General features: G+C 33.7%; 5 protein-coding genes across 6 annotated transcripts; 2 read left to right on the top strand and 3 right to left on the bottom strand.

The window, feature by feature from the left end:
• Positions 1–1522: 1522 nt before the first annotated feature.
• On the bottom strand, positions 1523–5954 carry LOC104738019 (UTP--glucose-1-phosphate uridylyltransferase 1-like). Of its 2 annotated transcripts, none has more exons than XR_015578063.1 (19): positions 5735–5954; positions 5609–5656; positions 5272–5363; positions 5020–5110; positions 4587–4647; positions 4436–4513; positions 4300–4350; positions 4123–4196; positions 3942–4014; positions 3770–3827; positions 3548–3649; positions 3266–3298; positions 2938–2990; positions 2788–2863; positions 2654–2710; positions 2483–2566; positions 2294–2392; positions 1927–2103; positions 1523–1851 (listed from the first exon to the last, which is right to left on the bottom strand). XR_015578063.1 is itself a non-coding variant. In XM_087481434.1 (19 exons), exons 1-19 carry the CDS (start codon positions 5797–5799, stop codon positions 1825–1827), a joined length of 1410 nt encoding a protein of 469 aa, XP_087337560.1. In that variant the 5' UTR covers positions 5800–5950; the 3' UTR covers positions 1523–1824. The 2 variants fall into 2 exon arrangements, 1 of the variants encoding a protein (XP_087337560.1); XM_087481434.1 differs by having other exon boundaries at positions 3548–3658; positions 3768–3827; positions 5735–5950.
• A 113-nt stretch (positions 5955–6067) lies between these two features.
• Positions 6068–10596, bottom strand: LOC104735768 (homeobox-leucine zipper protein HDG9-like). Its single transcript, XM_010455616.3, has 10 exons — positions 9820–10596; positions 9595–9712; positions 9144–9335; positions 8495–9007; positions 8282–8380; positions 7936–8145; positions 7574–7757; positions 7155–7423; positions 6906–6995; positions 6068–6707 (listed from the first exon to the last, which is right to left on the bottom strand). Exons 1-10 carry the CDS (start codon positions 9939–9941, stop codon positions 6339–6341), a joined length of 2166 nt encoding a protein of 721 aa, XP_010453918.2. The 5' UTR covers positions 9942–10596; the 3' UTR covers positions 6068–6338.
• Positions 10597–14872: 4276 nt separating this feature from the next.
• LOC104735769 (glutamate decarboxylase 1) lies at positions 14873–18863 on the top strand. Its single transcript, XM_010455617.3, has 8 exons — positions 14873–15146; positions 15229–15433; positions 16638–16838; positions 16935–17149; positions 17243–17496; positions 17933–17985; positions 18070–18245; positions 18351–18863. Exons 1-8 carry the CDS (start codon positions 15061–15063, stop codon positions 18676–18678), a joined length of 1518 nt encoding a protein of 505 aa, XP_010453919.2. The 5' UTR covers positions 14873–15060; the 3' UTR covers positions 18679–18863.
• A 4655-nt stretch (positions 18864–23518) lies between these two features.
• LOC104735770 (uncharacterized) lies at positions 23519–24022 on the top strand. The gene has a single exon (XM_010455619.2). The coding sequence runs from the start codon at positions 23567–23569 to the stop codon at positions 24020–24022; it is 456 nt and encodes a 151-aa protein (XP_010453921.1). The 5' UTR covers positions 23519–23566.
• Positions 24023–24189: 167 nt separating this feature from the next.
• Positions 24190–24882, bottom strand: LOC147929267 (uncharacterized). The gene has a single exon (XM_087480545.1). The coding sequence runs from the start codon at positions 24880–24882 to the stop codon at positions 24190–24192; it is 693 nt and encodes a 230-aa protein (XP_087336671.1).
• Positions 24883–25892: the final 1010 nt, after the last annotated feature.

Consider the following 25892-nt stretch of genomic DNA (forward strand, 5'->3'; position numbering starts at 1 on the left):
CATAGTGACATTTTTCCTTTTCTTCACGACCATACATTTCATTTTTGCGGCCACGATGTAATTCTTTTGAAATGAAAAATGCATACTTGAATTTTTTTTAATGAAGTTTGTTATTTTCTTTTTCCTTTTTTTTTTTATAAATGAAGCTACGTTTGTAATCTCAAATTTGTAAACATTTACAAAACTGCATGTTAGTCGTTTATTCTCAAAACAATTACATGTGAACGTAACTTTAATTCATAAACATTTAATTTACAGGACATGTTGTAATCATTTATTGCAAATATATTTATATTAAGATGTATATATCAATGTCGGTGCAACATATTTGTTTGGACGATAAGCATTCAACAAGAATAAAAGTATTAGATTATGACTCGTAGCACGAATAGATATTATAGTGCGTTTAAGATTCGAAATTCGAAATTTATATTTACAAAGTAAATGATGTTATTATAGTAGAAAAATACATTTATATATCTTATTATAATCATTCATTGCAAATATTTTTATACTAAGATGTAAAAATCGGTGTCGATGTCCGTGAAACATATTTGTTTTGGAAAATAAGCATTCAAGGATTGTGAATTGAAAGTGTTGATCATTTGTAAATAACCACAAGATGCTATTGTTTTCCCATAACTAGAATTTGTTGGTCAACTGAAATTACCACAGGTGTCCAAGTACATTGAAAAGGTGACTTTGGTTTGAGTAGGAAAAGCATAAAAGATTTACGAATCAATCATTTTAGTGGATTAGAGGAAAGAAATGGTGGGTGGGTCTTACACATAGTTTGGATGGATAGTCCATTTCTGTAAGGCTTTCTTCTACGTGTGTGGTTCATATTGTTCTTCGCCAAACATCAATTTTGCCGCTTTATAGCCAAACGGGATAAAAAGAAGATAGCAGATATATTCTTATGAAATAGAGGCCTCTGACTTTTTTTTTTGACAATCAGTGTGTGAATGTTTCTATTTAACAAAGATAAAAAAGAGAGAGATATGTGGTGTATAATAAAGCCAGACCGGTGAAACTATTCATGGCCAACCGTATTGATTATGTCTCATGACAACAACTTTATATTTTCTTCCTTTTTGGATTTTGAGCTGTACAAGTGGTCAAAGTATAGAAACGATTTGGGACATTTGGCGCAATATGGTACAAGCATCGAATGTTGTTGGAAATGATTTATATACATGCAAATAAAAAATAACTAACGGGTTAACACTGTTCCAATTTTAGTTTATCGGTTTCATGATTATTATGCATAAATGATTTTACATTCTGCTCATAATTTTATCTTCCTTTTGTTTTACTGTCCATCTTCTTATACATACTGATCATCATCGATAATTCTATATAAGTCGGATATAACAATCCAACAGATACACATTATAAGATATTACAGAACAGTATGGAAAAAAAATTGTACAATACTAAATTTTATTGTAAATTCGTAGTTTCCATTATTTCGTTGTTGTAAAGTTACTTGGAAGCAAAAAAAAGATAAGCCACAGAAAAATTGTGATCGCAAGCAAAGATAACTTCAACAGAAAGAGTTCATTTCACCATTATCCAAAAAGACATGAGAAACTTCGCATCAAATTAATGAAAGAAAAAAAAAAGAAAAACAAAAAAAAAATCAATGTAAGGAAATAGTAAACTCAAAACGTACTTTGTGGGGCTTAACTGCACAAAAGAAAAAAAACCACTTCTCGTTGTTCTTGTGATCTTTTCACATGAAAAAAGTTTTACCAAAAGTGCTCTCATTTACTAGAGAAGAGGAAGTCAGAAGACGAAGCATCAAAACTCTTTTTAATTTCTTCACAGATCCTTTGGACCATTGATGTCCTGTAAGAACAAAAGACCAGAAGATGAGTCTAGTGATATTTATTACAATCACAGTGACATATAAATAAACGTTACCTTATTCTCGAGCGCGGCATTGTCAGGGATTTCAAGTTTAGTCCCGGAGTTTGCCTTTACTGACACTTTGCCCTTAAGAACAACGCTAGAGCCAAACGAGACATCACCCGAGACCTTAAGGCTATCAAGCTCAACTATACTTGGGATGGACTTGAACCGGCTAAGGAAGCTCGCGACCTGTTTATCGGCCAAATACAAAAAAAAAAAAAAAAAAAAAAATCACAGTTACAACTAGGATGTTAGAATCATTTTGTCTTTGTATATATTTCAAATTAAAGTTACAGGCTCTTGCTTCAGAAGCAGGATTACAATTAGAGTGAGATACTTTATATTTAGATATCCTACACAGGGAACCAACGTTCTTTACCTTTTTAAATTCGGGTCCCAATTCAATAGCTGGGTTTGTGGGGTTTGTCCTAGCTTTGTTTCTTGTGACAAAGCCATCGACGAGTGTGTACAAATCCGACTGTGAAAGATGACTAAGAATTGTTAACTCTCTGTTGCTCATTTAATGGATTTTTGGGAATTTGAGAGGGGAAGGAATGGATTAGTTTACCTGAACAAGAAGCAAGTCTGAAGTTGCCTTCACTGGCAAGAACCGTGACCGAGGTACGTTCACACCGATTGCATTATCAAAGAACTGTTTGAAAACGGGAAAACAATGAAGAAAATTAACAGCTCTGTTTATTTAAATATTGCGTTAGTTAAAATAGAGCGCAGTGCATACCCTTATCGCAGCACCAGCTGCAGTTTCCAGTTGAAGAACTTTGACTTCATCAACTTCCTGCCAAGAGTTGAGACAAATTATGAAAAAATGCAATACATTGAATATGTTGCACGGCGTGATTGGAAATCTAGTACCTTTGGGTTTGGGATGATCTCCATTTTAAGCGCATCAGCTTCCACAAGCTTTTTGATCGCTTTCAAGTTAACCCAACTGTAATAGTTAACAGTTAGGTGTCCGCATATATACTTGTTATTGTGAACGTGGACCATAGAGCTACTACTTACAGGTTATTTGTGTTGAAAATCTTGAATTTCTCAATTGATTTGAATTCATTTACCTGCATGAGATACGAGCAATGTCATTCTTAGCCACACACAAGTAGCTAGGGATAAGCAATTTCGTTTCGTTCTCAGAGAAACACTAATACTTTATGCCATCTTATACCACATATAGGTGTAAAAAAATGTAAGGAGCAGAGGAAGCTAGTGAAAGCGAGCAAAGAGTGACTAACTGCTACAAGAACTACAAACAAGTTCTAGTAAAAATGAAATCTATATAATGAGCAAGAGATATTTAGACTAGAAGGAGAACAAAGAAGAGCTGTGGACTTACATGTTCATCAGGAACCTGAGCAATCTCCAAAAGCTGATATAGACAAGAAAAATAGAACAATGAGAAGATCATTGCGAAAGAAGACAATAAATATATCTCTAGCTTGGATAATCTATTATACGAAATGCCACATATAACAAGAAGAGACATTTCAGAATGCACATACAATTTTTCTTTAGTAGTAATAACGCCAACTTTGATTAGTAACTTTCTGATGACATCAGGTTCGAGTAGAAACTTTCTAATAATCATTCAGCGAAAAGCTACATCCAAAAACTTTACCTGAACTTTTCCTTCATAAGAGATGAGAGTTCCTCCCTTTACATCAGCTAGGGTTTTGGGTGTAACCTCCATACAGTACTCATTTTTGTTCTGGATCAGGTGCTTCAGGATTTTTGACGCAGCATCGAGTCAAGGAAAACCAATTAGTCTCTGGTTGAATGTTATTATCCTGAATGGAACTAAAGGAAAGCCATAAAAGAGAAAAATAGGAGGGAGATTTACTTAAGTCAACAATAGCGCCCAAGTTGTCTGAGTTGGCTACGAACACATACTCCTTACCCTGAATAGTGAGAAAGTCAAAATCAGAATTAAAGTGGTAAACGTTGAAAGACAAAGACATCAAGGATACATTCTGGAAACAAAAATTAACAATAGACTACATCAAAGAAAGAACCTGTGATAAGAAAGCATCAAGCTTGCCACTGTTCATGAGGGACGGGAATACATCGCCATGACCAGGAGGATACCTTCAAAGATACATATTTTATTAGTGGTTTAATGTGATAGCAAAGAGAAGGATGTTTAAATACAAATGGAATCTCAAATGTAAATGCAATATTAACTGGAAAACGTACCATCCATCCTTGTCGATCTTTCCTTTGCTAGGCCACGGCACAAACTCCTCAGCAACAACACGAGGATACTTGCTCTACATAGTTTAAGTTAATATAATTAGTTGCAGGGTTGACCTGGATCGTTCAGATAAACGAAGTATTAGTTTCTTAACTTGCAATGGCATTGACATGAAATACCTGATTAAAAGTGTGAATATCAACATTTGAGTTGGTGTATTTTTCCACAATCTGAACAAGAAAAAAATCAATCAGCCTACAAGTACAAGATAAATGTAGAACTAAAAAGATGTGATCCTCGGTGAAATAGAAGTACCTTTTGTGTGTCATCATGTGTATTGAATGAGTTCATAAGAACCAAAGGAACCTTGCAGCCATACTTGTTGTTCAGATTCTGTAGGAAAGTGCTATGTGAGGTTACGTAAAAGCACAAAGATTATAAGAAAATAAAATGATAAATGACGAACCTCAATCTGGATAACAATCAGGTCAAGAAATGTTAAACCATCACGAACTTCGATAACCGATCTGCACAGAAACAGGAAAAGAAAATTAAACCTATTTTTTGAAAAATGTAGCATAGCGCATCAGAGACCTCAAAAAAAATTAACATAATTCGAAGATGGCGTACACACTAACCAAATCTATAAACATGGAATGTAAGTTCTCATCCCTGAAGCGGGAACTACTATCAAAGCTGACAGATAATTGTTTACTAGCTACACTAGAACATCAAGTCAGTTACCGATGGCAATAAATCTTATAGACCAAGAGATATAGATTATGGAACCTAGATCTTCAGGCGTGGAAAGATACTAATAATTTGAACACCAAGTCTGTCATCTCAAAGAGAGCTTAATGAACTGAATACTGATAGTGACACAAGATTAGAGAGCTAACTTTGGACCAGTGCATCCCATTGTTGTTCCCAAATCTCCATTAAGCTTTAGCACAACAAGCTTGTCCAACAAATATTTGGTCTCGGAAGCATCTTCATTATGTTAAAACATAACAAAAACAAAATCCTTTAATGCTATAAAGAAAATGATCCAACGCAACACTAGTCCACAGGACCACAGAACATCCACCATACAGAAAACAAACTTCAGTAACAGATTCGTAACATTAAAAAAAAAAAGGACAATACTGTACCTTCAGAGACGTTAGCCATTTTATCATAAGGAACAACAATCTCATCAGTAGGTGTCTGGATCTTGCTCCATTCAATGTGCTGAGCCTCACCGCTTCAAATTCAAATTGAAAGATACAGAGAATTTAGAATCAATTGGTCATCTAAATGTAAAGCAATCTCCGTTTCTAGATCTGACTCCAGTCTCCAGATCCGACTACAATTTTTCAGATATATAACTCAATCGTTTCAAAAATCAAAACTACATCCATGAACTGCTTTGATCTTCACCGATTCACGATATAATCAACACAACATACGAAGATACCAAATTCAGAAGCAGACGATTCAAGGACGAACCTGAGGTAACGTGAAACGAGGTTGATAAATCCGCTCTTCTCATTGGCACTGAAACAAAAAAGGAAACAGATCACAGTCTAAACAATGAAGAAGATTACCAGATCCGGAATCGACACCGCTCAATACCTCATCTCAGTAAGTCCATCAACGGCGGATTTGAGCTGCGGGAGCTTCTCGGTTGCGGCGGCCATTGAAATTTTTTCCGATTAGAGATTCCGATTCGACGAGAGAAATTAAAACGCACGAGGGAGAGAGATTGAGATTTGAGGAATGAAGAGTGTTCTCGAATTAAAGCGGAAGGGTATTTATACGGGAGAGAGTTAGTGAGTGTGACAATGGATTGGATGGGGTATGTCCATTGTCTTCTCTTTACCACTTTATTATTGTACCGTTCGGTTTAATTGTTTAAACCAAGTGAATCTATTCGATTTAGCCGGTTTTACTTAGAAAACCGATGAATACCGGAATAGCATCTTAAATATCACAAACAAACATGCCATGCAAAAAGGCACCAACATACATACAGTAATAAATATTGTTTATATCCAAGGCCCTTGCCTTAGAAATTTTATTGTAATGAGTTTATAACAAACGAAAAAACATGACTCTCTCCTTAGAGAATCATCGGAGAATACTCTCTTCTCACTTTATTAATTTGCAAAGGAAAGAAAACTTAAGAGTTGAGATTTGCGAGCTTGTAACTCTCTGATCAGTTACCATGATCACTCCATCAGTCGCAGTTAAGCATGGCTTTGATCCTTTGAACTGTGGAGCTGATCACGTTATTGACTGTGGCGGCAGATTCTTCCACCTTGAAAGCAGCACTGTAATTCGGATCACAGACAAGGATCTGGAAGGCCACGGTGAGGAGTGTTGAGCTACCACCGTCGGGATCCTCGGCTGAATTAGGACGGCCGTCGCGGGAGATGATGAAACCGGAAGGGAGGATTGGAATGGCGGAAGGATCGACTTGGCCTGAAATGGCGGCTGCTGCTGTATCTAGATCCATTGGAGCGTAGACCACCATACCTCCTAATGCATCTATGAAGCCATCTTGTAGTATCATCAATTTACTATTATTGTCCCCTCCACTTGAAGCCTACATATATAATAATGTTTAATGCAATGCCAAAGATATCGAAATTGTAATAGACTTCCATGAAACAAAGTTGACCCGTTCCATGGATTTTTTCGGTACTTTATGACATCTATATTTAAATGCTGGTTATGATATATATTTAAATTAAAAAAAATTATATCTTGTTAAAATCATAAGGTTTTAGTAGGAGTAATGTACCTGGATAAAATTCACATTGTTCTTCGTGTCGGTTCCGGTGACAAAACGAGCAGGCTCGGTCACTGGATTCCCATTGCAGAGAACGTCCCACTTTTTTTACATACAAGCATATTAGACTTCTTGTTAGTTACCAATAATTAAAAACAATTAGAATGTGAAAATTACGACATATTATTATTCTTAAAATAAGCTGATTAAATATGGACTTTTGTGATAATTAACAACTCTATAATATAATTATATTCTTGCCTGGTGACGAATGTTCAGATTTCTGAGGAAATCGTATACTTGGGGAGGAGGGAGAGGGAGGCATAAAGATGAACCAGCGCAGAGAATGAGACCGGGCGGTTGACCAGCCTCGTTGTTTAACCGCACAGCAATACTAACTCCGCTGTTGTTGGTTTCAGACTGTTGCGAGAAATCGAGTTTCTCTTCCATATTTATCATCCATGCAAAGTCCTTCAACATTCTTTCTCCCAATTTCATTACGCTCCTCCTGCCTTCTATTGTTTGCACAACTACAAAAGATGAAAACATGTTAAACTCTTATAAACAGTAGTTTAAATACCAAAAGTCTTGAAACTAGCTAGCACTTGTTGTCGATATTAAATACGCATGCATATAATAAACTAATATTTTGTATTGATCCTGTTAGGTAATTTTTGTACCTCCAGCGTAGTCATTGTTGGGGAAGTCGGATATGGAGGAGAGATACAGCCTCTCACACATCCTCTCAAGAGTAACGGTCCAACGTCGAGCTCCGTAGCCCAAACCGCCATATAAGAAGAGGTCTCTGTAAAGCCGATGTGGTCGCATTTTATCAGTTACTTCCACGTGCTCTATCCACGTCACCTGCCCATTTTCTTTGTTATTTGTTTTGCTTTCAATCACACATATTTTTATGAAAGTCATTGTAGATATATACATACACTAATTTCTGCAGATGGCTAGATCAATATGGAGAAATTGAAAAATATGTGAAAAGATTATATCAAAAAAGAAGAAAAAGAAAGAAGAGAGCTAGAGAGACCTTAGAGCAACCATTGGGCAATGCTTCAATGAGTACACCAGAGGGATGTTTGGTGCAAATCGGAGCCATAGACTCAAATGCAACGTTTGGGAGGTTACATGACACGTCAGCTATCATCCAGACATTTTCTTCCATTTGTTGGCAACTTCTTAGGATTATAAACTCTCTCGGTGGCACCAATGGAGACAGTATGTGCATTTTCTCATATATCTATTTTATTTTGAGCAAATTGTAGAAAAGTCACTTTTTTTAAGTCCAATTTGTTTTCCACCAAGTGTTTATGTAAGCCTAAGATTTTTTTTTTTTTTCTTAAATGTAAAATATCATAAGATTCATAGAGATATACCACTGTCGCCAAGGTTTGTCTTCCGTTGTCCATTGAATCCAACACGTGGATAGTCTTAGCTTCGTTGACAATTGTTGGAAAAAGCCTCGCCCATTTCTCCTAATAATTAAGAAGATCATATTGTAGTTTTTGGGTAAATAAAGTATTAAGAAAAATAATAATTCATTTTTTGATGTTAATTAGGTTAGAAATAAAATGACATGAAGTACGTACCGTATCTAAGAACATGTCAACCAAGATTCTTGCATCCGTTTGAACCACCACGACTTCCTTAGAAGACTCAGAACGACCACTTGGGCCCTTGAAATGGCTAATCTTCGCAAAACATTTCTCGTAATTCGTTGGATCAATGACGAGCCTATCATCAATAGACGACTTCTTCCACAATGATTCTTCCATTTGAATGAGAATCATAACCTCTGCCACCGCTTTCGCTGCTGTTTCAAACATCACCAGTTTCTCCATTTGAGATAGCGGAGGGAAATGATGGACTGGTATTTCGTTTTGCAGCTGATGTGGTTGGTTGATGCTGATGTTTCCACGAGCATATGGTCCTCTTAATGAGCATGAAGGCTGGGGAAGATGGTTAGAGGATGTTCTATACGAGGCACGACGATTATTGGAGGTTGATCCATAGGTTGATGGACCATGGGGATAAGTAAAGGCACCAACGCTAGGCATCGAGTGACCTCCTTGTTGAGCTAGGAAGTTTGAGACTCTTTCAAACTGATATTCATAATTTGATCAACAAAACTATTAGTGACTAAATGTTTTCATTAGTGTTAGAAATTAGGATTCCATATAGCGACAAAGGAACTCATGAAAGTTATTTTTTTTTAAAAGTATTTGCATATATACACACCTCTCTTTTGAGAAAAGCATTTTCCGAACGCAGTTTTTGGATATTGCGTTGTTTTTCCTCTCTACCAAAACCACGACCACCACATGGAGCGCAAACCACATTCTTTAGTGCGTCTTCCATTGCTTCGTTCTCACGTCTCATCCTCATGTTCTCTGCTCTAAGTACTGCGTTGCCTGCTCTTTCATTGTGAGACTAGAAAAAAAAAATCAATTAATCTTAGTGTTTTATAGTTGAAATTTAGGCAAATCTCATGCATCAATCTAATTTTTGAATATGCTATTACTGTGTAAATTTCTTGTTGTAGACATCAAAAAAATAACAATAATGATGGAGAACAATTACAATTATGACTAGTAAGTCATCATAAATAGGTAAATTTAAATTAAATCCTTTTGTATTCGATAGTAAACTCTAGTATAAAACAAACAATATGTAAGACCAAACAAATTACCTTGGCTTGGGTTCTTTTGTTTTGAAACCAGAATTTGATTTGTTTTGGTTTCAGATTCAGTTCTTCACCCAATTGACGTCTCTGCAAATCGTCTGGATGAGGACACTCCTTGAAATACCTTCAATCAATTTTTTTAAAAAAAGATTAACTATGAATTAAGAAGCTTATTTTTCAAAAAAAAAAAAGTGATATAATTAAATTGATAAAATTATATGAAGATCTTACGCTTCGAGCCTTTGAATTTGTTGATTAGTGTGGCGATGGTAATGCCTCCTATCCTGATTGTTGTTGGTGTCCGTAGAAGTACCCCGTTCATCGCTTGAACTGTCATCACGACTAGAATCCATTGTTTGTTTATCCAAATGATAGCTAGAAAAGTAAACAAAAGATATGAACAATGTTAAAGCTATTTAAATAAAATACAAAGAAAACTATATTAGGTAAACAATGTATAAAAGATTTTTTTTGTGGGTCACTAGTATAAAAAAATTATTACATTCTCTTCATTTTAATTAAGAAATGGAAGCCTCAAAAGGAAACAAAACCATTAATGAAAGAAATCTCAATTACAGATTTTCAACTTTTAGGGAACGTTACTTCAAAAGTTAATTTATAATTGATATTTTCTATTTATTTCAATAATAATAAAAAAGAGACTTGCTTTATGTAGTGTTTAGATTTTAGATTTATATCCATCGAATTTTTATTTAGCGTACATCATTAATGGTTGTAAATCTGTAATATGATAAAAATATATTTTTTTCACTAAAAATATAGTAAAAGATAACTAAAGATACATTTTAACATTCAATGTATTAAATTACTTAGGTACCATTTTATTAGCAACGCAAATTAAAAGCCAAACAAAATCTCTTTGTAAAATAGGTCACATATGTCATTAAGTAAAATTGTATTTTTCAAATTAAACAAACTATGAAAATTAAAATTTATCCATATTTTCCTCTCATTTTTGGTTGATGGTCTACTAAATCAAAGAAAGACAAAAAAAAAAAAAACTGAATCACCTCATAACTTATATTGAACAATAACTTTTTCTGCATATATTTGTTGCATGTTGAAAAAGCGAATCTCAAATATTTTAAAAGTGATTTTTAAAAAGAAAACGACAAATGTAGGGATTTGGTTAATAAACCGACCTACTATTGGTCCAATAGTAGACAAAAAGAAAAAGAGATGATGACGTCATGTTTGCACAAAACATTTATTTTGTTATATAATTACAAGTATGTGATTTCTAAAATTAAATCTCATTTACAAGATACAAAAAACACTATTAGATAGCCTTCTTAATTAAAATTCCTAAATACATAAAAAAATCAAGCCATTATTATTATGAATATATAAACCAGTTCATAATTGGGCTTCATAATTTGAAGATAAAAATTAAAACTTCTATTTATTATGAGTGTTAAATTTTAGGATTTGTTATTAAAATTAATTCAATAAAGAGAAAGACATATTGGTAACAAAAAAATCTTACATATTATATTTTGATATGTATAGAAATATATCATTTTCATGTATGGAGTAAAAAATAATTAAAATAGATATATAGTTTTTTTTTTTAAACCCTTCAAATTTATTTACTAGTATGTCTAGCAGAAAATTGATATCAATTTTCTAGGATGATTTTCTTCCTACAAATAAGAGTGTAACATTAGAGTGACACATGGCTTTGTTACATATGAAACACTCTCCATTTTTTTCTGGCTCTAGCATATTTATTGTGATAGTCAAAGTAACGTCTATACTATATATATATATATATATGACATATGTATATATATCAATACACTAAAACCTCTACAAATTTATACTTCTTTAATTTAATACTCGTTATAAATTAATAATTTTTTCTAATCCAAAATTAGGCTAGTATAAAAAATGTCCTAGTACAAAAAAAAAAATAATAATTTTTTTGAAAATCATATATAAAAAGATGGTCTCATCAATATCATAAATTAATAATAATATAAACTAAATATATATATATATATAAGAATTTATTTTTGAATTTGCATTATAGTTGGAGGCTTGGAGCTCATATCTAATATTTTTCATTACATAAAAACCTTGTGGTATCGTTTTCTCAAATTGCATCAAAAAATTATGGAAAGTTCTATATGCGATAATTATTTTTTTAAGTTCTACGTTATCCTATAGAACTAAATTGATACATGATGGAGATCCTATAGACAAATTAGTTCTATTGAATCTTCATTTGATTACATATAACGATATATGATAGTAGTCCAAAGAATTAAATTAATAGGAATATGTAATAGAGTATGTATTTTCTTTCTTTTAGTAGTATATAAACTGTATACTAATTATATACGTCCTACTGTTCTTTTTTTTTCTTTTTTATCAAATATGTCCCACTATTTGTATATAATTCTGTCATAGCCATTGTATATATATGCAATAGAAAAGACCTTAAAATGATTTTAATTTCTTATAAATATAACATTAAATATAATCTTAACTTCACCTTTTTCAAAGTTTAATTTCATTTGTGTGTATATATATATATACATTTCATCCCACTATTTGCGATATGAATACATGTTATTTAAAAAATTTGGCAAAAACCCTAGCCGCTTCTCTCTCTGGCACAACTTTCGAGACTCCTCTTCTCGGTGGCGTCGACTCAGATCGGCGCCGTTGGACTGCTTCCCGTTAACCGCTGTTTTCTCCCCTGTTATCAAATCTGCCTTTGGACCAGTTTTGAATCCATCGGAGGTTCTTCGGTTTGTCATGCTACTCCGGCCATGCTCCAGCTACAACTCCGAATCGTCCTCTCTGATCAATCGGCTGCTCGTCTCAACAAGGTGATTCTCTCGAGAATCCAGCTAGCCGGTGACAGATCTGAGTTCTCTGGGCTCCATGTGTTTAATGCTCTTCGCCTCTCTTACCGGTTCCCCTTGCTGTCAATCCCATCACCTCCTTTCTCCTTGGGTCCTTACCCCATCACTAAGTGTTCTACTTGGTTGATGCTAGAAGTAAGCTCTGTCTTGACACCAGAACTGCGCGAGATCTGGTCGTTAAAAGCTTCAATTATGGTGACCTTGTATCCCCCTCCTGCATCCTTGGTCTCGTTAGATTATGTGTTGGCTATGCTCTCCTCCTATCTGCCGCTTTATTCAACAAAGTTTTGCCTCACAAACCAGACCACTCTCTCTCCTGTCGACTCTGTTTTTAGACTGAGGTTAGCCGACTTATGTCATCAATGCAGCTCCCTACCAATTCTTCCTCTGTCCCCTCGATCCAGGTTTGAGCTCAACTCTCATCTGCAAACCCTAATAGATAGAGTATTTCGGTTAGTCTTGGGTACATGTCTGATCCTGAAGCCTATTAGTCCCTCTAGAAGTTTATCGAATCCACCTTGGTTAGGTCATTCTGCCTCTATTTTGGTTGGCCGCAAACAATCAGATAGTTGTATAAGTGCCTCCCTAGATTGGTTAGGTAAATCCTTTTGTCAAGATCAGCTAGAAAGTGTATACCAAAAGCACACTGAACCCCTCAGTCTTTATCATCACCATTTGCCTCTTGGTTCTAACCTAGTGTCTATCTTAGTACATCACAACAAAGCCGACAACAAGCTTTGTGTGGGAACCCTTAACCTCCATGGCTTTGAGCTTCATGTGAGGGAGGACCCACCTGCTCTGTTACGCCTTTGTTTTCCTCTCCCTAGGTTCAACCTTAAAACAATCCTATCTTGCAATCTCCTTCAAGTGCCACTAGGGTGTAAGCTCGGGTATGTACTATTTTCACAATGCAATATCGGCTACAAGCTTTGTGTGGGACTCCTTAACCTCCATGGCTTTTGGCTTCATGAGAGGGAGGACCCACCTGCTTTGTTACTATATGGCATTTATCACATTTGATTCCCAGTTGTAGCGTTCATCCATGTTATGAGAATTGACCAGAAACTGCTTTAAATTTTGATCAATATGTTTTGAACATTCTCTTATTGGCGAAAGCACCCTCCCTCACTCCACCTATGTACCACCTTTGTCAACGCTCCACTGCATATCTTGCAAGAGCTATTGTTGATCACTTGTTGATCGAGGAAGTCGCGGAGCATGTCTTCAAATGTGTTTCCACCATGGTCCCAATAGATCTTTCAAGCTTTGCTAGCCTCCTAAAGTCTTGCACCTTCTTGGAAAACTCATGTAACCAATATCTTTATATGCTTTGTAACCTTATTAAGCTTTGTAACCTTCTATGCTTCTCTTTGAGGATTTAAGTTTAATGGAAACTTGTTTGACAAAAAAAAAAATACATGTTATTTAATCTTTTAGCTCATGAAATTTAAAATAGTGCACTTTCTTTTGATGTCTATATAATCTTTGATTTTTTAGAGAAAATATGAAAGATAAAGTTAATAATATGACGCATTAGGACTCAATAATAGAGACTAACTGAATAATTTGCAATACCTTTACAGTTAGTTCTTAGTTGGATATTATAAGTCGGTAAATATATATATGATTGCAAACATCAACTGTGCACTATGCAAGACCTTTAATCTTAATTACGTAGGCGTAGTATGACATGAAACATTCACGTACTATACATTATGACTTGTTTCATTTTATATTTCAATAACCATTTTCCCTGTGCGGCTATAAAAAATACCAACGAGTAAACGACGTACATAGAAAGTGAAACCATCCATACGCGTCATCTTCAGTGTTCTAACAATGTAAAAAGTGAAAACATGTGGTCTAATCGTATCATGAAGACAAAGTTAAATATTCCCCGCTAATAAACAAACATTTTGCCTTTAAAGAAAAAAAACAAATTAGCAAAAAGAGATTTTTCTGAGAAGACTTTTGTATTCGCATCACATAGTCAAATTAACTCAAATATTCGATTCAATGCATTATGCATATATATATTCCATAAAAAGCTTCTCTATTCCCCGGATCTCTGATTCATCATTTACTTAGCTATGAATATTTTTACCGTGTATAGTCTTTTTTAGAAATCTTTTGATCAAAAACAACAAAGAAAGAAAAAGAAACCGTGTTTTCAGTGTGCTTTATTTTCCATAGGATTCTAATTTATATTTCGAAAAAAGAAAAATTTATCAAAAAGAGATTGATGAGTCAAAAAAGTCTTAACACTGAAAACGAAACTAGAGGCATTATTCTGCTAATTCAAACAAAGTTTAGGCCTTGGGGAAGAAATATTCTCACAAAGGAAGTTTCCAAAAAATCGTTTATATAATATATTATTACCCAACCCAAGTAACCCACATGGTAACCCAATCAATCAATATCAATCACTAAATTGATATAAACCCCCCCCCCCCCCCCCCCCCCCCTAAGGTGTTTTCTCTTATTCCTCCATTCCTATTCAACACTTTCCTCAACATCACTTTCTCTCTAATAATCATCTCTTGGTAGTCTCTCTCTCTCTCTCTGTCTCATCGTCGTGATGGTGCTCTCCCACGCCGCGTCGGATTCGGATGGCTCTGTCCACTCCACATTCGCTTCACGATACGTCCGAACTTCACTCCCTAGGTAATCTATATACATAACCAAAATCTTGATCACATTATATATGTAATATATATGTAATATCGGGGAATAAAATCATGATCAGGTTCAAGATGCCCGAAAACTCCATGCCGAAAGAAGCAGCGTATCAGATCATCAACGACGAGTTGATGCTTGACGGTAACCCAAGGCTAAACTTAGCCTCTTTCGTGACGACGTGGATGGAGCCTGAGTGCGATAAACTCATCATGTCCTCCATTAACAAGAACTATGTTGACATGGACGAGTACCCCGTCACCACCGAACTCCAGGTATTTTTTTTTTCTTCTTTTTTTTCTTATCACATATATATATATATATATATATTCATTGCTTGTTTCAGAATTGAGTTTTAAACATAATTATTTACGTATCACTTATATATGAAGATAAATGATTTTAGGATCTTGATTTTTTTTTTCTTTCCGAACGACTTGTGTGATATATAGAATGTGGTCGAGTTAAAATAAACTCCATTGATATATTTGGATCGAGATTATACGGAATACCATGATAGATGTTTCGGGATTGCTGTAGTTAACACCATGATTAAATAGTATAACTCATAAAATGCTAATTTGTTATATTGACTGAATCTTATTTTCATATATGTATACCAACTTGGTTTGACTTTTTTTTTTTTGGCTGTGTTGATCAAATTTTGGGTGATTTGGAATACTATAGTATTGAAGTGTACGTAGAATATTAAATCTACTTTATTTCCGCTATGTAGACAGTATTTTCTTGGGGGAGGTTGGATCTTGGAAACACTAGGTGTCCATGTCGTAGTAGTTGGGTTATTCTTATTCGTGAGGGTCGTCTTTCTAAAATCTATGTCTTATTAATATTTGAAACTATTATTAGTTTTTATTATTAATAAGATGCTTTGTCATTGAAAATAGTTTTCTATATGTATAAAATATGAACCAACTAGATTGACTTTTTTTCTGGCTGTGTTGATCAAATTTGGAATAGATTGGCCTAAACAGTAATGATTAGGGGGGAATATTTGTACTACTTTATTCCTGCAAATACCAGGCATTTGTAATAGCTGGATATATATTTTTCTAATAATTATTATAGTATATTTTTGATCGGTTCATCATGGAAATAAATATGAGAAAACAATAGAAACTTTCAAATTATTACATTCCTCCAACTTTCAAAGTCTTGACATTTATTTATTCTTTTTGTACTATCTGATTGTAATTATTTTACATCATAAGGTAAAGTACATGATATCATATATCATGTTGGATTATAGAATATTAATTGTCATGACTTATCTCCACGACGTAGTGTGTACTGTATTATCTTAGTTTTGCACTTTGCTTTTACATCTGTCACGTTGTTAAATTATCCACTAAGAATTATATATATTATAAGTAAGCATCAATCTCGATGTGATTAGTCAAGTGGGTTATTTCACTAATAATTCTTTTTGTTTCAATATTGAAATAAACAAATAAAAAACAGAACCGATGTGTGAACATGATTGCACATCTATTCAATGCACCGTTAGGAGAGACGGAGACAGCCATCGGAGTTGGAACCGTTGGATCATCGGAGGCCATAATGTTGGCCGGTTTGGCCTTCAAGCGTACATGGCAGAACAAGCGCAAAGCTGAAGGCAAACCTGTCGATAAACCCAACATTGTCACTGGAGCCAATGTTCAAGTAAATTTAGCTAACGTTTTCTAAATCAATCTTTAATGGTCTTAATCATTTTGATCAATTATTTAATTTCTTATAAACAATATTCAAAATGTTTAGGTGTGCTGGGAGAAATTCGCTAGGTACTTTGAGGTTGAGCTCAAGGAAGTGAAATTGAGTGAAGGATACTATGTGATGGACCCGCAAAAAGCTGTTGACATGGTTGACGAGAACACTATTTGTGTTGCGGCCATTCTTGGTTCCACTCTTAATGGAGAGTTCGAAGATGTTAAACTCTTGAACGATCTTTTGGTAGAGAAAAACAAAGAAACCGGGTAATTATAAGTTAATGGATTGTTTTTACATGACACTACGCGGTAAAGAATATCTAAGTTATATAAAAAAACTTAAATATGTTTTTTTGATAGTTGGGACACACCCATTCACGTGGATGCGGCAAGTGGAGGATTCATAGCACCGTTTTTGTATCCGGAGTTGGAATGGGACTTTAGACTGCCGCTGGTGAAGAGTATCAATGTGAGTGGTCACAAGTATGGACTCGTGTACGCAGGAATTGGTTGGGTGATTTGGAGAAACAAAGAGAATTTGCCTGAGGATCTCATCTTCCATATCAATTACCTTGGTGCTGACCAACCCACGTTCACTCTCAATTTCTCCAAAGGTAAATTTACTTCATTATTAATTTTTTTAAATTGTTATATTCCTTGCTATTAGTAATCCTTTTTTGTTCGACTTGTAACTACTACTAGTCATGGTCAAGATAAAAATTGCGTGCCATTAAATATACAAAAAATAATTTCGTAATCATTTTCATTTTTATTAATTAATGATTTCCGTAATAGTCTACTAGTCTTTTTAAAACATAAATATTATAGTTGTCTAGTAGTAGACTAGTAGTTGATCACCATTGTGATGGAGCAACTGCTGTCAAACTTTTATTTCATTTAAAATAGGGAAACTTTCGGTTGTAATCAAAATGCTGGAAGTCAAATTTGTTTCTATTTTAATAAAAGGGGAAAACGTAACTTAGAGGTCGTCGTATTCGAAAATGTTATGATTATTATAGTATTCATTGGTTATTCTGTCAATAAACGCAGGTTCTAGTCAAATCATAGCTCAATACTACCAACTTATCCGATTGGGTCACGAGGTATGTCTGTCTGTCCACGATTTATAAAAAAAAAGTTATGCTAATTAACTAGACATTACTTAACAATAAAAATGTATAAAACAGGGTTACACAAATGTGATGGAGAATTGCAGAGAGAATATGATCGTGCTAAAGCAAGGACTCGAGAAGACAGAGAGGTTCAACATTGTTTCGAAGGACGAGGGAGTGCCACTTGTCGCTTTCTCCTTGAAAGATAGCAGCTGTCACACTGAGTTCGAAATTTCCGACATGCTTCGCAGGTTAGCTGACTTAATTACGATGATATATGATTTCAGTCACAACTAATATATGTATGCTGAATACGTAATATGTAATTAATATCTCTACAAATATTTACAATGTAGGTATGGATGGATAGTACCTGCCTATACAATGCCTCCAGATGCACAACACATAACTGTTCTTCGAGTGGTTATCAGAGAAGATTTCTCTAGAACACTCGCTGAGAGACTAGTGAGCGATATTGAGAAAGTGATGCATGAGCTCGATGAGCTTCCTTCGCGAGTGATCCAAAAAATATCACTTGGGGAAGAGAAGAGTGAAGCTAACAGCGACAACTTGATGGTGACGGTTAAGAAGAGCGATATCGATATCCAGAAGCAGAGAGACATCATCAAAGGCTGGAAGAAGTTTGTCTCTGACAGGAAGAATAAGACGAATGGTATCTGTTAATCGAATATTTTAGGAAAATATTTGAAAGACTTTTTTAATAATGCGTTTGCATTGATTTGGAGATTTGAAGGTTTCATTTCCATTATTGTTGAACCAAGTTTCGTTTTATTTTGATTTTTATTATCATTTGAATATTTGATATTGTTGCAACATTATGAAATAATTTTATGTGTTTTTTGTTCCTATTTTCATCATTATATATCGGATTAAGAGATCTAGTAATCTTATAGATATTTAACTATATCCCGTAGCTCATATAGGTAGACAACCTAAAACTCGGATAAACAGAGAATGTATTTAATTCTTTCTAAATTATATTTTTGCCACCTCCGGAGTTGGACCAAGTTGGGTACTGCAATGTTGCTTAACGTGAAGTAAGGATTACGGAATGATCCAAAAACCGGCTTCTCACAATCTTCATACAATGTTTTTTAATCGCGGCACAACAATCAGAGGATTTGGAACCAACGGCGTTTGCTTTTGAACACCTTATTGAGACATGTTCCGGTGATGGACGGAAGTGATGGTGCCCGTTGGTAAGCCGAGAGCGGCGAGTAAGGGAAGTTATACCAGTAGAGATCTTCAACATCTGTTGCATCAAGCAATCGGGATGTGACACAGCCAGCTTGAGAAGAGAGTCACGGCAATATTTCGTTACTAAGGTTTATTATCTTACCAACACCATGTGATATTTATAACTGATGTCCTTAATATAATAAATTCAAATGATATTTTAAGTATGACCAATGATATTGTGTGAAAAGACCAATGTTTTGAAACCCGGACCGGACCAGCCGGTCGAACCGGTTTAACCGCGAATCGGAAGGTATCCCGATCCGGATATTACTTAAAAACCGGATACTAAAAAACTCGGATAAAACCGGAAAAATCCGGCTAACCGATGGTTTAACCGGCGGTACAGGTCAATTTGGATCAATTTCAACACTTAACTGTTACACTTAAACGAGCATATATAAAGACGATAATAAAGAAAGCAGTACATGATTTCGTCTTTAACCTTCCGAAAGAATCTTTGAATTATAAGACATTGCTCTAACAAGGCGGTTTCATCTCCTTCCCCTTCGCCAGCCGATGGTTTTTTTTTTGGTTTGAATTATAAGTACTGATCTATTAGGGTTTCTTTTTTAGTTTTTTTTAAGTTATGTTTTTATTTTATATTCCACTTTGATCTTGATTTACAATTCGTTCTACCTATTCGAATAACAACAAAAAGCCTTTTATAATTGAGTTTTTTTGTTCAACATCTATAGTATAATTTAGTTAACTTCTAATTTCAGTTCTTTAAACTACGATGATCCTAGCTAGTAGTAGTTGGATTTTATGCAGAATCCGGATCTTGGTTTTTGGTCAGGATTCTACCTTCATAAAAAAAGAAGTTGAACCTGGGTGCTTCTAATTAGTTTTTGAACATTACTAGATTTTGATTCATGGTACACTAAAATTGGAAGTTGTATTTGATTGTTAATTTTAGGATATAAATCTGCAGTTTACCACACCATAATTTGTTTTTAATCAACTTAACTAAATATATTTATTATTCTCATATTGATAATATTAGCAAAATAATGAAATGATGAATTATCCGTGTAACACAATTTAACGATAATTTAAATATGTATAAATATTAACACAAACTCTTTCCACCATATAACTTCGTCGCGTGATATTTTTTTATTTATAAGTATATATATATTCATTATATATTGAGAAAAAATAAAGTGTAAAATAATATATATCCCATATAAAACGATGAAAATAAAAACTAAACTGGATACAAACTTTTACTTTTGAATCACTAATTTAATAATACTTAGAGGGGGTTATTGGATCTATGATTTTAATGGATTTGGAAATCCAAACAAAAATCATGTGTTATTCAATCATTGATTTTAAAATACAGTAAAACCTCTATAAATTATTAATGTTAGGACCATGAAAATCTATTAATTTATATAGGTTTTAATTTTTCGATAAATTAATAATTATTAATTTATAGAGAGATTTTCCTAATTTGGTAAAAAAACATTAAAAATAAGATTTAATGGTTATAACTAATATTTTTATAAAATCAATTACAATGAAAATAACAATTATGATGTTTTGACAATAGCACTCAAAGATTTTTATACAGTAAAAATATCAAAAATGAACTATAATAAAAAATTAATGTCGATATATACATATATTTAGATAATTCTATATAATTATTAATTTATATTATTGATGGGACCATATATTTACAAAGGATTTTCAAAAAAAAAAATTATTTTATTATATTATCGAATAGCTAGTATCCAAAATTACACTAGTCCCAACTTGGGACCAGATAAATCTATTAATTTATAGAGATTATTAATTTACCGAGTATTAATTTATAGAGGTTCTATTGTACTTATTAAAATTAAGTGTTATTGGTTCTATGATTTACAAATACTTGTTAAAATCTCATGTTATTCATTTAATGATTTGTTTTTGGATACCAAAATCCACAGTATGTTTTAAATGGATTTGAATGAATTTGAAAGTGTAAAATAGAAGGGTTCAAATCCAACGATAAAACATGTTATTCCAAAATCTATGTGTTTTGATTTATATAATTTACAATTCCATATGGATTTAAAAATCACATCTCCAATAACAACCCCTTAATCTATTGTTAAGGCAAAACTTAGATTTATATATCCCTTTCTTCCTTTTGTCTCATTTTATTAAGAACTGAAAAGCAAACATGAAAAACTGAACAAACTCAAATGATAGTTTAATTTCTTTTCAGATACTTATGACACTATGTCTATGAATGGTATACATCTATTATTGATACATGTGGTTGAGTTATTTAGTTGTAGTAACAAAGAACACGAAAACTTAATATCAGTGAAACAGCTTCTTGTGTCAAGACACATACAAATCTTCACATTGTATAGTCATGTATACCATTCATTGAGGTAACCCTACTTTCTCTTAGGCTATGCATTATTCCATCGAGCATAACGTAAATCTTTTCGCTCTCTTTTTGAAACACTTCCTAAACTCCAACAGAGCTGCACACACATAATTAGAGATGAATCTGAGAGAAAGGACACAATGAAAATGGAAACAATCACACAAGCACCATTATCAAACCATCATGAGAGCATATCTTATCTACGTATTTTACAAATCTGGCCTAATATCTTCAAAGATAAAGCTAATCAAGGTTGGCTTCTCTCACCAATATGAAAATAGCAAATTAGAAAAGCATAAAAATTAATGCTCCAACCTGACGATATGCAGAGAAAAAATCAGAAAAAGCTAGACCGAAAAAAAATAATTTTATGGTATGCAGCACAATTTTGTTAGCTTCGTCTTGAGTTGCTCAGAGGATAATGAAAATATATAACGGAACACGAAAGAAATATTCAATATTAAGTATGAAACATTCGACAACATAGGAATTCAAGTGCCATTTAGTTCCTCATAGGTTCCACTTTTAATAGAAGCATGGCGAAAAATAGAATTGTGTCCTAACCTAAGAGCATGAATTTTCGGGGCTACAGTGTGTTATACGGTTGATAAAGTTTTGAGAACCTGCAACAAACAATTAATATTAGTGATAGCAAATTAGCAAAAGGACATTATCATTACATAGATACTACAAATCGATTCTCTTGGACACATTGCTTACGTAAGTGGTCTGAGATAAATACTAATGACATTGGCAAACCTTGGTCAACCTCTTTGAAGAGAATGAAAGATCTGCAAGCATCCTGTTTGTTTTGAAGCATCGAGCATGACCTTGTCAGAAACCAAGAGGTTAAACAGAATCCTGTCTATATTTTATTTTACGCACAAGAAAAAACAATAAAAATTAGAATCATTCAAACAGCCGACCTCTCCAACAAAATAGTTAAAAATAAATATCCGTCAATAACAAACCTTTTTTGTATGAGGTTTAGAAATTAGAAGCAGACATGTGGAACATCCTTAAGCACATCTTTAGCCACTGCACCAATAGCTTCTGTCTCAAGCTAGCGACATAAAGAATCAAAAAATAGTAGATCATATATTCATAAACATAGTAGATCTAACTAAAGATGATTATTTATAAGTCATTGAATGGATCACAAAAAAAAAACACAAAATTGAACATTCAAAAGCTGAAATCTCACTATTAGTATGTTACTATATATCTTGCCAATCTCATTTTGAAAAAAAACATTAAAATAGAGATGATATAGCCTAATCAAAGAGAGTTTCGGTTTGAAACAGAGGATATATTAGATTCTGCTTTGTTGTTGCTGTACTCCATTATTTTTTAAAACGACCTTTTTTTTAGCTATACTTGGGTTTAAAACGACATTTATAAACCCAAACCGATATATAACCTCGTTTAATTGTAAAATTTAAACTAAACTAATATTTAATTTTCTTTAAATAAAAATATACATAGTTTGTTTTCTTCATTTGTTTTGTATTTTAATTTAATTTTGATTTATTTTTTAAATGAAATATTAGATAGAACATTCTGATTGGTTAAGAGCAGAGGGGTAAATACAAACATTCACCCTAGGGGTGAACCCAAGTATTTTTCCTTTTTTTTTTCTTTCTCAAGATAACATCATTCTATAATTTATACAGGTCTAAAATATTATCTAGATCGAAATTAAATAGAAAAAATATGTACGATAACATCATATTTCATTATTTATCATAGAATAATATTAATCCATTGATAAATATACATAGATTATTCGAAATTATCAAAATCTTGCTTAAACCTCTATATAAGCACTAACGTTTTACCATCGTAAAGCCATCACAAGAAAAGTAAATTGTTTCTTCTTCTCGTTCAACAAAACTCTAACTTCCCAAGAATTCAGAAAAGAAGATGAATACTCCAACAGTTCTTGTTGCTATGATCCTCTTTACATGCTGTGTCACATCCCAAGTCACAGCAAGGATTCTGGAACCAACTCCATCATTACGTGATGAAAAGCTCCAGTGGTGGCACCACAAGCCACGTTTTCCATCCCCTAGAGCCGGAAGAGCCTTGCCTCCACTCCCGGCTGGCCACTTCCACCCAACTCCATTCAACCCACCACCGGAAGTTGCCAAATGCTTGGCTGATAGCAAGGAGGTAAAAACTTGTTTTGCAGATATCAGAAAAGCATTCATCACCCACAAACCAGCTATTGGATCTGATTGTTGTGCCGCGATCCAGAAGATGAAAGAAGATTGTGTGAAGACCGTGTTTGGATCTTTCTATAACCGTTTCTTCAATGGCCTTATCAAAAGACATTGCTCTAACAAGGCGGTTTCATCTCCTGCTCCTTCGCCAGCTTAGGGTTTTTTTTTTTTTTTTTTTTTTTTTTTTTTGTAAAAATGTGAATTTTCATTTATGAAAATAATTTGTAATGTTTACAATAGCTTGGAATACAAAAAACCAGTCCTTGCCCAAAAAAATAAAAACAAGAAGTGATTAAAGCAAGTGATCTTATCCTCAACAAGGCACTAGATGAACCTGAGCCAGCTTTGCATTAGGTGGTTAAACTTTCTTTGGTGCCTCTTTGCTAAGATGACATCTCGGACATGTATGTATAGCTTCTTGAAAAGAACATGTACAGGTGTGATAACATTGTTATGATACCGGTTATTCCTCTCAGTCCATATTGTATAGATGACTGCTTGTGATACTAGTCTCCTCAGGGTTTGAGTGCTTGTTGAATCCTTAATATCTAACCAAGCTGAGAAAGCTTCCCATGTGTGGAAAACGAATGATCTGTACCCTAATCTCCGAGTTGCTTCCACCCATAGATCCTCATTGAACTCAGAATGCAAGAACAAATGATTCCTCGTTTCAGAGTGAATACCACAAATGCAGCAGGTTGTATCAATTTGCATACCCCAACAAGCCAGTCGGGTTCTGGTAGGAATCCTGTTAAGAAAAACTATCCACATCATGAAAGCATGTCTTGGGATAGCACCCTTGTACCAGACTTGCGAAGTCCAGGATAGAGGTTGTTGTCTATGTCGAATTGCTTCCCAAGTCTTCTTGGTACTAAACGCTTCCAAATCAGTATCCTCTATCCTCCAGAAGTAAGAATCATCAACAATGCTTGAAGCTGGGAGAGGAAATGTTGTCAAATGAAAATGAAGGAGTTCCGCCTGTGGTGAACGAGCAGGGCGAAGCCTCCAACCTGTCATAGAGCAAGCATTGGCAACAGAACCTTTTAGAGGAATACCTGTTTAGGCTGGTCCCGAGTCTCCAAAGAAATCTATAAGCGGTCCAAAAGGTGTCCACCAATCAAACCAGAAACTAGCTTTGATACCAGAGCAAATTTACTTCAACTCTGAAATCTAACTTGACTAGTTTTCCGAATACTTTTATTTATTGTCTTGTTCAAAATAAATTAAATAAGTTCAAAAACATAAAGTCAAGTAAAGATACTACTTGTAATAACCAAAAAAAAAAAATAGGGAATATAGGATCATCGTAGATCAAAGAACTGAAATTAATTAAAAGTTAACTAAACTAGATGCATGTTGAACAAAAAATACTAAATTATATTGAAAACTTTCTTTTTATTATTCGAATCCGTAGAACATATTGTAAATCAAGATCAGAGTAAAAAAATAATAAAAGCATAACCTAAGCTAGTTTTTGAGAGTAAAAAAAAATAAAAGCATAATCTAGCTTTGATACCAAAAAAAAATAAAAGCTATATTCCCTATTTTTTTTATTTTTTCGCTCAGTCACTTTTTTTTAAATATTAATTCATGTGGAAGGTAGAAATAATTTTTTATTAGTATTATGATATTCTCCTATTATACTTTGCTGATTTGATGTTCTTTTTGGATTTAAAATCATAAAATAAAATTTTATAATTATTACTCCAAAATATATACTAATTAATAACTGATATATATGGAAAAATATTGTTTGGATATTCATAAAACCAAAGTATAAACATATATATATATATATATATAATAAATAATGAAATTCAGTAAATTAATGACCCATGGTTAGACCGGATCGACCCGGTGACCCAGAAGGTTGTCCGGTTCACTTTCCAGGTCGGGTTTAAAAACATTGGAAAAGACTCAATATAGATTATAGAGTGTTCTTCACCATTGCTGATTGGTGTGACCCAAGAAAATGGTTGAATTCTTAACCTTGTGGTCGTTTAGCTCATTTAAACTCATTGTTTTTC

This window comes from Camelina sativa, chromosome 13 (assembly GCF_030686135.1).
Source record: "Camelina sativa cultivar CO46 ecotype springtype chromosome 13, ASM3068613v1".
Classification (NCBI taxonomy): Eukaryota; Viridiplantae; Streptophyta; class Magnoliopsida; order Brassicales; family Brassicaceae; genus Camelina; species Camelina sativa.

Coding starts and splice junctions, on each gene's coding strand:
- LOC104738019 (XM_087481434.1), bottom strand. CDS start 5,799: ATGGCCGCCGCAACCGAGAAGCTCCCGCAGCTCAAATCCGCCGTTGAT. Junction 4,351..4,435: donor CACATGATGACACACAAAAG/GTACTTCTATTT, acceptor TTTCTTGTTCAG/ATTGTGGAAAAATACACCAA. Junction 3,659..3,767: donor GCGCTATTGTTGACTTAAGT/AAATCTCCCTCC, acceptor GCTGCGTCAAAA/ATCCTGAAGCACCTGATCCA.
- LOC104735768 (XM_010455616.3), bottom strand. CDS start 9,941: ATGGATTCTAGTCGTGATGACAGTTCAAGCGATGAACGGGGTACTTCT. Junction 9,008..9,143: donor ATGCTTTTCTCAAAAGAGAG/GTGTGTATATAT, acceptor TATGAATATCAG/TTTGAAAGAGTCTCAAACTT. Junction 7,424..7,573: donor CAACAATGACTACGCTGGAG/GTACAAAAATTA, acceptor CATCTTTTGTAG/TTGTGCAAACAATAGAAGGC.
- LOC104735769 (XM_010455617.3), top strand. CDS start 15,061: ATGGTGCTCTCCCACGCCGCGTCGGATTCGGATGGCTCTGTCCACTCC. Junction 17,986..18,069: donor TTATCCGATTGGGTCACGAG/GTATGTCTGTCT, acceptor TGTATAAAACAG/GGTTACACAAATGTGATGGA. Junction 18,246..18,350: donor ATTTCCGACATGCTTCGCAG/GTTAGCTGACTT, acceptor TTTACAATGTAG/GTATGGATGGATAGTACCTG.
- LOC104735770 (XM_010455619.2), top strand. CDS start 23,567: ATGAATACTCCAACAGTTCTTGTTGCTATGATCCTCTTTACATGCTGT.
- LOC147929267 (XM_087480545.1), bottom strand. CDS start 24,882: ATGACAGGTTGGAGGCTTCGCCCTGCTCGTTCACCACAGGCGGAACTC.